The sequence below is a fragment of the Engraulis encrasicolus genome, chromosome 1 (genome assembly GCF_034702125.1).
Source record: "Engraulis encrasicolus isolate BLACKSEA-1 chromosome 1, IST_EnEncr_1.0, whole genome shotgun sequence".
Classification (NCBI taxonomy): domain Eukaryota; kingdom Metazoa; phylum Chordata; class Actinopteri; order Clupeiformes; family Engraulidae; genus Engraulis; species Engraulis encrasicolus.
Genome location: NC_085857.1, coordinates 29,219,583 through 29,232,082, shown reverse-complemented (window position 1 = coordinate 29,232,082; position 12,500 = coordinate 29,219,583). Strand labels below are relative to the sequence as shown.

Sequence of the window (12,500 nt, the reverse complement as noted above, 5' to 3'; positions counted from 1 at the left end):
ACATACCTTTCTACCAACTTTCCTCGTTTGAGAGGTATTTTATGGACTCATCCCTCACCTAAGTAGTGTAGAACATAGTTGCACTGACTAAAACGATGTAGGCCTACCATAACACTCTTCAGATTAGAGCAAACTAACAAAAACACTCAAACTAATACAGAAACATGTACCTACAGCCAAATCCTGAGTCTTTTGAGAAGTAGGCCTATTCTATAGACTCCTTCCTCACCTAACCAAAAGACATAGTCACACTAAGATGTGACAGGCTTCAAGAAAAAGCCTTGAAAAATAAAATAAAAAAAATAAAAAAGAAAAGAAAGAAAAAACAACACAGCTGTTTTTGGTTAAGGGGTGTGACACTCTGACGAAGGAATGTTTAATTAAAACCCTGCTTTGAATCCTCCTCACGGAAGGTTTTTTCTTTAGAAACATTCTAGTCGCTTTTCTGGTCCCCATGAGAACAATGTGGTGTGGCCGTGCCCTCACTTAGGACAGTCACTACTGCTAGCAAGCTACTTGGGGTTGTCGTGTCGAAAAGCGAGTCCCTGCCAGAACACGAGTGCCCTCATTGAAACCAATGACATTTTTGGAGAGAAAATTATACTATTTTTTTGCAGAATGAATTACATATGAACTAAAATATGCTTCTGAAACATTACTCGTCCTCCAATTAATATGAGCTATTTGAATGAAACCGTAACATTTGTTATGACAATTCTTCGATTCTTTTATGGAAATAATTGGCCTACTGAAATTGTAAGCTCTTTGTAATACTTCCAGAAGGAATGTAGATGCTTTATTGGTAGGCCTTCCATCTTAAATTGTGTCGGATTTGTCTGCGAAAATGGGTTAAAACTATCTGAAAAATTGGTCATTGGTTTCCATTGGTTTCAATGAAGGCACTCGTGTTCTGGCGGGGACTCGCTTTTCGGCACGACAGGGTCCCTCTCCTTTGCTTTTTATTCTTTATACAAATTCATGCACTACCACCTTTCCCCAAATAGACAGTTTATTAAATATGCAGATGATTCAGTTCTGGTGAGCCTCCTAGAGGATGGGGAGAGTTACCATGGCGCAGTTTTAGACATGTTTTTGTCCTGATGCAAGAAGTCAAGCCTACTGTAATTTTAAACACAAAAAGACAAAAGAAATGTGTATTGATTTTACAAGGTCACATTCATCCTCTACTGACAGTCAGACTGTCCCTAGTTACAAATATCTTGGCATTGTACTTGACCGTACCTGAAATGGGACTCATGGACTGATTCACTGAATAACAAGGCACAACGAATATACTTTTTAACCTGTCCAAAAACATCCCTCAAGCAAAGCATTAAAGGGACAGTTTGGTCAATTTCAACATGCAGTTGTAATGCTCACACTACCCTGGACTTGTCAGTGCCTGAGATTTTTTTTTTTTCTTCTTCAGCCGTTTCCGAGATCCTGGTCATTGTAATGGGGGCAGCTCTTTGTTTACATTTCAAAAAAACATTTTTATTAATTCCCAAAAACGTCCAAAAGGTTATAAAACATCAGCAGACAACTAGCAAACAGCAGTACCTTTTGGGAAAATATTTTGAGTTGGCCTATGTTTCATTTTTTAAAAATGTAAACAAACGCTGCCCCCATTAGAATTGCTCATATCTCGGAAAGGGCTGAGCCGAAAAATGTGGCATCACCAGGTACTGACAAGTCAAGGGTAGCGTGAGCAATACAACTGCATGTTGAAATTGACCAAACTGTCCCTTTAAACGAGGTGAAGTGTGAACCCAGGATTCCAGCCTTGGTGAGCAGTGTGTGTGCTAGTGGTGTGAGTAGTTATGTTCTGTTGGTTGCTTTCTATTTGCTGCGGTCTGTTATGCTTGTCTGTGTCTTATGTCTGGTGCCAGCGTTTGTACTGCAAACACACTTTCCGCATGGGGATAATAAAGTTCTGCTACTAAGCCTGTTTTGGAGAGAGTCAGTTCATACTACACATTGTAAATTCTGCAGTGTTAATCCAACATGCAGAGGTGCATCTTGCCACCAGGCAAGGCAGGCAGCCACTTGGGGCCCTCAAGCCCCTAGATAGTGAATAACAGCCCATATTTTGCCACAGTAGTGGCGATTTTGGTTCAAATGTTCATTCTTTTGCATTTTCGCTTGGGGCCCCACCTGACCCTAGATTCGCCTCTGCTAACATGTAGGGCGTAGAACCAATTACACGCTCTGGGAAGTAGTTAAAGACTACTCTTGTTAAGTGTTGAAGTACATGACATTCATTTATTTTTATTTTTTTTGAGACATTCCCCATCTGGTCCCTAATACAAGGAGCAAGGTGGTGTGGTGGCCTCAATGTGGACTGTTCCGCCAGTGTAACGCTGTAATAGTTGCTGAAAAGACTTTACTGTAGTACTACACTACTACGACATTACACAGGACCTTCAATAATCCATTACGATTTGGTTAAGTCTGTTTTGGAAAGATGGGGAACCTATGTCTCGAGGGCCGTTTACGTTGAAGCTGTTTTATCTGGCCCTAGATATGATTTTAGTGTTATGCAGTTTCACATGAACTATGACATGTTTTGTAAAGAAATCTTGCATTTACAAAACGATTAAGTCATAATTCCAGGGGATCTAGTGAAGGTGTGGTCTGTTGTAAAGGTGGCCGCCCTCAATATAGGCCTAAAGTGCAGGGGGAAATCCAGATAAGGGCTCATAGTACGTAAGAGTGCTCTTCGAGTGTTGAAATAATACTGTCTTTTTCACTGTGTAGTTCTAGCAGCAGCAAACACATTTCTCAGCTTTCCCTTGATTCTATGTGGCCGTGTCTGAGTCAGTTTGCAGTGATGATGGCTTTTGACTGTGTGGTGTAGCCTATTGCAGGGGTTCCCAAACTGTACCATGACAAGGCCCCCCATATATCAATAGATTCCAGCCAAGGCCCCCTGACATGAGCTGTGCCAGACAATTTTTTCAGTGCACCCGGTTTCACAACTCGATGAAGTTGGTGCATTCCTAAACCCATTCAACAGAAAGCATAATACATAGACCCTATACGTATACGAAGAGAATGATTCTACTGGGATTGTTAAGCTTATTTTTGGTTTATTTTGGCTACTTGAGTTATTCAATATTCAAATTATTAAATTATTCATTTTATGTCGATATATTTTCCTGCCAACCTGCCGTGGCCCCCCTGGCATCCCGTCGCAGCCCCCTAGGGGTCCCCGGCCCCCACTTTGAAAACCACTGGCCTACAGTACGTGGTGGTGGTGGCGGAGGAGGACAATTATTGCGGAGGGAGGGAGGGGCTGTCATTCACTCTCGTGCACTGAATGGCACTACACGCACTTGTTTACTGCATGTTCCCAAATGGGTGTGTCTGTCTGGCAGAGTTTACTGTAATTAACAAGACATGACACAAAACCACCAAAAGAGGCCGTTTCGTACAACTGCAAGCTGTTATTTCTTGCTCAGATTTTTGCATGCATGCCTTATGCACAGTCAAGTGGCTGGTTGCGTTTACACCTAAAACCAGGGTACGTAGGTGACAAGGGGGAACAAAGGAGTCCGTTTTCCAGGCCCATGAAGGGGGCCCAGAATTCGGTCTCCATTACATTGTTATGTGCGAAGTAGGGTGGGTCTTTCAGATGACTTAGTCCCAAGTCCAGACAAATATTAGTAGCCCTGCTCAAATCTTTTGATTCTCCAAGTGGTTAAGCCTTTAATTATAAAATAGTGTTTATGTCACAGTTTCATTAATTTTATTGAAAAAAGTGTAGGCCTTTTGTTTTGGAGCCAATCAAGGAAATGTGTGTATTGGTTGGTGTGCATGTGTGTTTGGGTGGGTCTGATTTGTGTGTGTGTGTGTGTGTGTGTGTGTGTGTGTGTGTGTGTGTGTGTGTGTGTGTGTGTGTGTGTGTGTGTGAGTGTGAGTGTGAGTGTGCGCGTGCGTGTCCGCGCGCGTGCGTGCGTGCGTGCGTGCGTGCGTGTGCGTGCGTGCGTGTGTGTGTGTGTGTGTGTGTGTATGTGGGTGGTGTGGCTCAGACAGAGGAAATGAGGGCAATAACAATACAATGTCATCTCAATTATGAGATTTGTAAACCAATTTTTAAATGTGGATAGTTGTTTTTTTTTATTTTTTTTATATACAATATACTGTCCCAAGGCGGGAGAGGGTCATTCCCAAGTTAGGAAATCCAGTCTTCTCATTGCGAAATCGACAATTTAAATTGGTTCAAATCTATCGAATCGTCCAACGAACTCTCCTTACGTCCGTAGAGGGCACTGGGTTAGTTATAGTCCTCTTGTTGCCTGTTCTTCGCGTGGTAGACATGGGTAGATGCTGTAGCCCACGACAGTTAGGACGGCCATCATCACCATGCCGACGCCCAGCAGAATGACCTTCCACACCCGCGGATCTCCTGGGCGACAGGAAGAAGGAAGCACAACGGGTTATTGCCAATATCCTACGTCCTGTCCTCCCCAAGTGCTTGTGGCCTCGTAATGGTATCCCAAGACGTCACTGACGACAGAAGTTTAATTCAATATCTCGCAAAAGCGCAGTTGAAAAGTCATTTTCTCTTTTTCAATCAGGATGCTAGAGGAAAAGTCCCCCAAAACCTGTTCTGGGCTTCGTTTCTCCATTGCGAAGTTGCTAACAGACTAGCAACGTTGTGGAGTAGATACTATAAAAGTGGCTAACTCCTGTGTCTCGAACGTTAGCACACGAAGTAACTACTGTTTGGAGTAATGCGCACTTTGAAGTAGTGGTGACTTTGAAAGTGGGGCGCCTCCTATCCGTATCTCTACAGTGGAGTTGACGTGAAGTTGAGGTACAGCTGGAGTAGATCCATTGAGTACAGACATCACCTAAGCCACCCCAAGTAACACACAGTCTACTTCAGAGTGTGACTCCACCCATTAGCTAACCTTGTAGTACATATTTGACCACAAATGTGTCAATATCTTTTAATCCTGTGGTGCAAAAGCACTGAAAATCAATCGACATGCACACTAAGTCATGATACAGCTGCGAGAGTGTTCAGAACACAAATTCACTTCATGTCATTTGTTCGTGAAAAAAATGTCATATCCTTGGAATCTGATGAATCCCACAATAATAATATACTTGTAGCTGCATACCGATTGAATTTCGTCTCATTTCGATGTGTAATTTGTGAAATATTTGGATTAGAAAGTATTGGTTACTCCCGGAAATTCACAGGTTTAAGTGTCAAGTACTCAAAACATTTTGGTGCGAATTTCATTTCATAGCCTAGTGGTATTTACGCTTGCCTATCAATGGGAAGACGAGAGCCACGCAGGTTCGAATCCGCTGTTCAGCATGTTGACAACAACTCGTGAAATCGTGTTTTGGAGCCTACAGTGTAACACATTTTCCCTTGGCTGCACGTGTATGTTGGTAATGCACAAAATAAATGATCTATTTCTGTATCTATATCTATATTTTACAAATTACACCTGGGAGTGAAATGAAATCCAATCGGCATGCAGATAATACGGCATTATTGGTGCGGACGGTGTCAAATTGTAATGCCAGCCATGGCAGTGTTTTTTCACAAAGAAATTACAAGGTGTGTTGTGGAGGAAACAGCTGAGTCATGGTGTCAGGGTTACTACAAATTGAAAAAGAGATTTTTTATCTCAATGTGATTTGTTCCCTGGTTAAATAAAGTTAAAATAAATGGTGGATGAACATGGTACAGGATGAGTCGAGGGTTAAGATGAGGAGGACGTACCTGCTTCAAGGGTCCTATCCTGGCCTCGGGTCTTGACTACAGATTTTGGTACAGTAAAGAAACATAGCAAGTTAGTTAGATAGTAGGAATAGAAAGATTTGTAATTCCTTATTTCCATTATTAGCTGGCAGTAGTAGTAGTAGTAGTAATAGTAGTAGTAGTAGTAGTAGTAGTAGCGGTAGTAGTAGTAGTAGTAGTAATAGCAGTAGTAGTAGTAGTAGTAGTAGTAGTAGTAGCGGTAGTAGTAGTAGTAGTAGTAGTAGTGGTAGTAGTAGTCAAGGCCCTTGGCATAGGTAGTATAGGCAAATGCTAAGGGCGCCACTCCAGTAGGGGGCGCCGCACCGGACAATCAGGAATGGAAAAAAATCGAACAAATCTAATCTTGTCTAATTTTAGGAGTCTAATACATCCATCACAATGAACAGAATTAAAATAAACCAACATAAAAACAACTAAACAAGTGCAAAACAACCAATGTGTTGGGCAGGGCCAGGGTGGCATCAAACTGAAAAATGTTAGCGCGTAGGGGGCACTAAACTCATGTTCGCCTAGGGCAGCAAATCGACAAGGGCCGGCCCTGATATAGTGGTAGTAGGAGTAGCAGTAGTCAGGGATGCCGGCAAGGGGGGGGGGGGAGCAAAGGGGTCAGTTGTCCCGGGCCCTGGGAGATAGGGGGCCCATAATTGGGTCCTCATTACATTGAATGTATTGGGTGAGGGGGCCCATTCAGATGACTTTGCCCTGGGCCCAGCCAAAGCTGTCAGCGGCCCTGGCAGTAGTAGTAGTAGTAGTAGTAGTAGTGGTAGTAGCAGTAGTAGTAGTAGTCGTGGTAGTATCAGTAATAGTAGTAGTAGTAGTGGTAGTAGTAGTAGTAGTAGTAGCAGTAGTAGCAGCAGCAGCAGCACAGGAAGGTATTCAGTTGTATAGTTAGTTAGCAGTAGTATAAGTAGTGACTATCAAAGTCATAACAATAATAGTAGACTTGCGGTGGTCGTGGTAGTTGTAGAATGATAATAATAAGAAGAAACCAGCTCACTATATAAATAATTATTCCACATTTTTTACTTGTAATTCCTTTTGATTGTAGGGTAACACTTTACTTTACGGATCGCTAATAAGGTGCATTAGGCTTCTATTAACTAGAAACTACAGCATAATTGCACTGGAAACTGTATGGTTATTTTTGCTGTTATTAATGAGAAATTATAGTGTAATTGCACTGGAAACCATATGGTTATTTTGCTGTTATTACTAATAACAAGCAGCTATTACCATAAAATTAGACTGAAATTACTGAGAAATTACTATGAAATGAACACCTTATTAGCAATCCGTAAAGTAAAGTGTTACCGATTGTAGAGTACGTATTTCTTACTGAACATTTTCGTTTGAACACATTGAACTTTTGAAGGACCTACACAGTACTTCAAGCAGGATGCTGTTGGACCTTGTGACAGGGATGGGTTTAGACGTATTCAGGTCCAGTCTGGCGGCACAGCTGTAGAAAGCCCCATGGTCCAGTCTCAAAGCTGTGAAGGTCAAAATATTCCTATCAACAAAACAAAAACCAAATGAGATGAGTCATCCCAAGTCATATGAACATTAAAAAAGGAAGAAAAAAAACATTTGCTTTGGCCAAGCATTTGTTCGTCCCTCTTGTTTTATTTAATTAATTTATATTTAATTCTGTGAGTTCATGTTGCATCTAGCATACCTGAAAGTGTCGTCTCCAGACTGGTATCCTCGGATAGAGTACGGCGGGATACGCGACTGTGCGAACATCTGGCCTCCCCTGAACCACAAGACGGTGACATTGCGTACGGGCGCCACACCCTCTGCCTCGCACTCCAGGTTATACCTCTCCCCCTCCAGAAGGGGGCCTGTGTGCTGCTGGACCCGAATCGTCACACTTTCGGGAATTTCTATGAAGGACAAAGAAGACGCCAGTGATGGGCAAAATGGATTCATACAGTTACAATCCAGCGCCAAATGACCTTGTTTTACCTGTTCAATTCAACCAGGCAATCATTCAACCAGCCAATCACTTGGCTGCATTGGGCACGTGAAACCAAATCATTTGGAATATGTGGAACTGTATTGTAACTAATGAATCCATTTCACCCATCACTGAAAGACACACACTGTATGTAAGACAATTAGCCTTTGTCCATGTGATATTAGACATATTCGACTCAATGCATTTGAAGGAGGAAAAGTAGCATCCATCGACATAGTCATAAACTTACACTGCACTGATTTCTCGGGAAACAGGTAGTCATTTTCCTGCTTCGCTTAAAGGGACACTGTGTGAGATTTTTAGTTGTTTATTTCCAGAATTCATGCTGCCCATTCACTAATGTTACCTTTGTCATGAATACTTACCACCAGCATCAAATTCTAAGTTTTCATTATGACTGGAAAAATTGCCCTTTTAAAACATGAAAAGGGGGATCCATGGTCCGCCATTTTGAATTTCCAAAAATAGCATTTTTTTAGCTGAAAAAATGACTGTACTTGGATCATACTAGAAAATATTTGTTTCATACTCAGTAAACTTTCATGTAAAGATCAAATTTGGCAATAGGCAGCCCAATTTCAATAAGTAGCATAGTTGCAGTACCTTTTTTGACCATTTCCTGCACAGTGTCCCTTTAACCCATTTCAGCCTGATGCTGCGTATAAGCTGCATTGACCTACAGCTAGGTGCCTGGAGCTGCATGGATGCTGCATTCAGGCTCTCAAGATTTGAGGGGGTTTTTTCATTAAAAATAAGGGTATCTAAGAGCTGGATGAACACATTCTTATGCAATGAGGCTCTTAGCTTTCAAATGCTTATTTCATGTTTTTATGTGCTTAGGAGGATGAGATATTAAGTACTCTGACATATTTGGCCCTATACTTTTACCATTGTTGGCATATATTGTTGTCTACGCATATCTAACCTGGTTCTCACAGACAGTGCGTGTGTGTACACAAACTACCGTCTGGTAGCACTGCCGTTAACATGCTCTTCTCGAGTCAGAAAATGAATGGTGCATTTATTGCAACTGACCACCAACAAATTCAAACCAAAAACCTTTTCTGGTAAAGTCTGGTAAGTCTAATGTCATAATGAAAATAAAACATCAGCTCACTGTAAATAGTGATGGGCAGGTGTGTTGAGCACTCGCCGTGCTCCTCAGAGGCGGTGAAGCAGCTCACTCCAGATTCCAGTCTCCAGTCTGTAACTCTGTCTGCTACCCACTGCAGGCTCTGGACATTATACTCCCTCATGGCGCCCTCTGCAGGCGTCTTCCAGCCCATGACGCCTACGGTATATTACATCACATTTTAGCACATTCAAGGCTATAAGTCATTAGTCATGCATACATTCCATTACATTTGTATACAGATGCTTTTATCCAAAGCGACTTACAGTCGGGGACATAATCATAGCAGACAACATTAGCAGACAGAAAGTGGAAACAGGAAATATAGGCCTACATAACAGTAAGTGCATATGTCGAGTTAGGTTAGTGGGGATTTTTTTGTGTGATTTGAAGTACATTAGCACAGGGTTGAGTGAGTGTCGTAAACACACGCACACGCACACACACACACACACACACACACACACACACACACACACACACACACACACACACACACACACACACACAAACACACACAGTACACACACAGAACATTCTCCTCAGAGTCTTTCCCGGGTCCAGGCCAGCTTCGGTGTCAATGGGTTAACACTGAGTCACGGCTGCTTTACTTGCCTATCGGCTGGGGAACGCTGCATGTTGCTGAGGCGGATTCTCCATATTGGACCACCAGACGTGGGGGCACGATGACCGGCTTCAGCCCAACACAGAGATCCTCATCTGTCGGGAAAAAAACATTGTAGGCCTACATGACATGACGATATACTGTAGGCTACATTGTATCTAGCAGAAGCTTTTATCCAAAGCAACTTATGGTGAATTCAGGTAAATTGGGTCACTTTTTTGCATATAAGTGAATGGCCCAAAATGTCCCAATTTACCTGAATTCACCATATACTGTATAAGCGCAAGTACAGAATGTGTGTGTGTTTACACTTAACTGGAGGGTATTGTGACGGACTGCACTAACACACAATTCAAATCAAATCATATGTGGATCTGGACCCAGTCTTTGGGAAACAATGGGTAAGATAAACAGCTTCTACCCAGCACAGTTATCTGACAAAACAGGCAACCAGTGAGGAGTGAGAAGTATAATGGTGGAATAAGGGGTGGGTAAGCAGGTTTTTTGACAGCTACTGGAAGTTAATGTAGAACTACATTTTCAGATACTGTATGTGTAATATGATGAATTTGTGCCGCATATGTTACTGTTTGTTACTACGTATACAATATCTAAAATGTTCCATTTTTTATGCTACATTGAACCAGTCCGTCAAAAAACCTTTACCTAAGTTTATCATTCCAAGTGAAACTCCTATGGACAAATGGATGAAAACTAAAGCTAAAATCGCTAAAGAAATCAGAAAGATCAGAGTGAACCCCACATGTGAGTGACATGTGACAGAATAGAATAGAATAGAATAGAATAGAATAGAATAGAATATAGAATATAACAGAATATAATAGAATAGAATAGAATAGAATATAGAATATAATTTTTCAGTACCTGACAGCGTGAGGTTGAAAGACATTAGGAGGCTCATCCAGAAAATTCCTTGGCTCGGAAACAAATCCTCCATCTTGGCATCCCTTGAGAACCATACAGAAGTTTATGGATTTGTTGTTTCAAATTGTGACAGATTAGAAGCTAGAATAGAAATTAGATTAGAAATCACAAGACATGGGGCACAACATGGATTTTAGTGTTTTGGTCCCGCTACACTTGTCAGTTGTCCCTTGTCACCGGCTTCAATGTCACGACTTTCACGCCTTTGAGCCGTTACACTTCAGACGGTTTGCAGGACATGGTTTCATTGGCACATTTGTGTGTGTCTGTGTGTTCGTGTGCGTGTGAGTGTGTGTGTGTGTGTGTGTGTGTGTGTGTGTGTGTGTGTGTGTGTGTGTGTGTGTGTGTGTGTGTGTGTGTGTGTGTGTGTGTGTGTGTGTGTGTGTGTGTGTGTGTGTGTGAGAGTGATGGGTGTGCCTCGCTGTTTTTCTTTTTCCCTCAAATTTCTAATCTCTTTGACCATATTATCTTCTCAGACCACTTATCAACACTGCAGCCCACCCAGACCACACAGAGTCACAGGGGCAGTTCTCTTATAGCCTCTTTGTGCAGATGAGCATGCTGGCGGACACACAAACACGCACACACGCACACACACACACACATACACACGCACACACACACAAACACACAAACACATACTCGCTTGCTCGCGCGCGCACACACACACGCGCGCGCACGCACACACACACACACACACACACACACACACACACACACACACACACACACACACACACACACACACACACACACACACACACACACACACCTTATTGCTATTTAATATATGAACACGTTTTGATTTGACTTGATACGATTTGATGACTTTAGTAACTTTGGCTTCTTTTGCGGACCTGTTCACACAGATAAACCTACAACCAAATTAGCCAAGCCAATAGCACAGAAACTGCTTCGCACTCAGTTCGCAATTTGTAACACACTTAACAAAATGTAACAAAAGCAATCAATTATACAAAACTCATTAATGCGTAACTGTGAACACAACTCACTGCTTTGCACACACTTTCCACTAGACTTCAATAACTCCTCGAAATCACATGCTTTTTCAACAGAGCACCCAAGAGGCAACATGTGTTTTTATTTTTTACTGTCTCTGTCTAGTTGCTGCAATGTGTGCTAGTAATGTGATGGGTGTGTTAACGATTTGTTACAAAAACACTTCATTTTACAGCTGTGTGTAGAGTTCAACAAGCCATGTTGGCTCATTCAGGGGAGCAACATGAAATGGAGACCACACAAAATTCAAAGTTGAAGATTATAAAAAAAATAAGTAAAAAAAAAACAATGAATGACAATGAACAAACAATGAATACACAAGGGTGTCTATAGGGGAATTAATGAGTGTATGCAAGTGAATGATGTATGCTGTGTGTGTGTCAGTATCAATATGTATGAGCTGTATATAAAAAAAAGTAGTGAGGGTATAGTGAGAGGAGAGAAAGAGACACAAAGCCAGTGGTGAGGTCGAGGTCAGAATGCCTACATGTCAGAGAGGAGAGGAGGACTTAAAACCTCCCCATAGGTGCAGTCAGCCAATTGCACTGGCACACATTGGCCTGAAGGGGGCACAGGGGGACAACACACAACATGGCACGGTGTGCATTCCAATATGCAACCTTGCGTACTCCACATGGGCTTGTGGCCTCATGTTTTGCTGATGCCCCGCCTCTGTGGGGAAAGCAGTTAAGTTTCCCCGCTGTCAGCCTAGCCAACACATTTTTGGGGGGACTATTCTTCATTCACCATCCTGTTTGAAAATGAGAAAATGACTTTACAATTTGGCTTTTGCGAGACATTGAAATATAATGCTGTTGTTAATGATGTCATAACTACGTATTAGTTCCTGGTACGAGGCCACAAGCACAAGTGGAGGACGCAAGGTCGCATATTGGAATGCACACACAGTTCTGCTGATTTTGTTGTATTTGTGTGATGAGCTCTGCAAAAACAGCCAAAGTTTTTTTTTTAATTACCTTTAGCGATCAGATTTTTTAAATTATGTTCCAGAAAA

General features: G+C 42.0%; 1 protein-coding gene across 1 annotated transcript; it reads right to left on the bottom strand.

Annotated features, from left to right (window-relative positions):
• Positions 1-4,117: 4,117 nt before the first annotated feature.
• On the bottom strand, positions 4,118-10,707 carry LOC134459805 (uncharacterized). The gene is made up of 7 exons (XM_063212281.1): positions 10,406-10,707; positions 9,511-9,615; positions 8,881-9,054; positions 7,461-7,668; positions 7,165-7,295; positions 5,747-5,782; positions 4,118-4,408 (listed from the first exon to the last, which is right to left on the bottom strand). The coding sequence occupies exons 1-7, from the start codon at positions 10,476-10,478 to the stop codon at positions 4,281-4,283; spliced, it is 855 nt and encodes a 284-aa protein (XP_063068351.1). The 5' UTR covers positions 10,479-10,707; the 3' UTR covers positions 4,118-4,280.
• Positions 10,708-12,500: the final 1,793 nt, after the last annotated feature.

Bases quoted from the DNA above. Each gene is read 5' to 3' on its own strand.
- LOC134459805 (XM_063212281.1), bottom strand. From the start codon at position 10,478: ATGGAGGATTTGTTTCCGAGCCAAGGAATTTTCTGGATGAGCCTCCTA. The intron at 7,669-8,880 runs GTGAGCTGATGT...TGTCCTTCATAG, and splicing joins CCTGCCCATCACTATTTACA to AAATTCCCGAAAGTGTGACG. The intron at 7,296-7,460 runs GTATGCTAGATG...TTTTGTTGATAG, and splicing joins TCTGGAGACGACACTTTCAG to GAATATTTTGACCTTCACAG.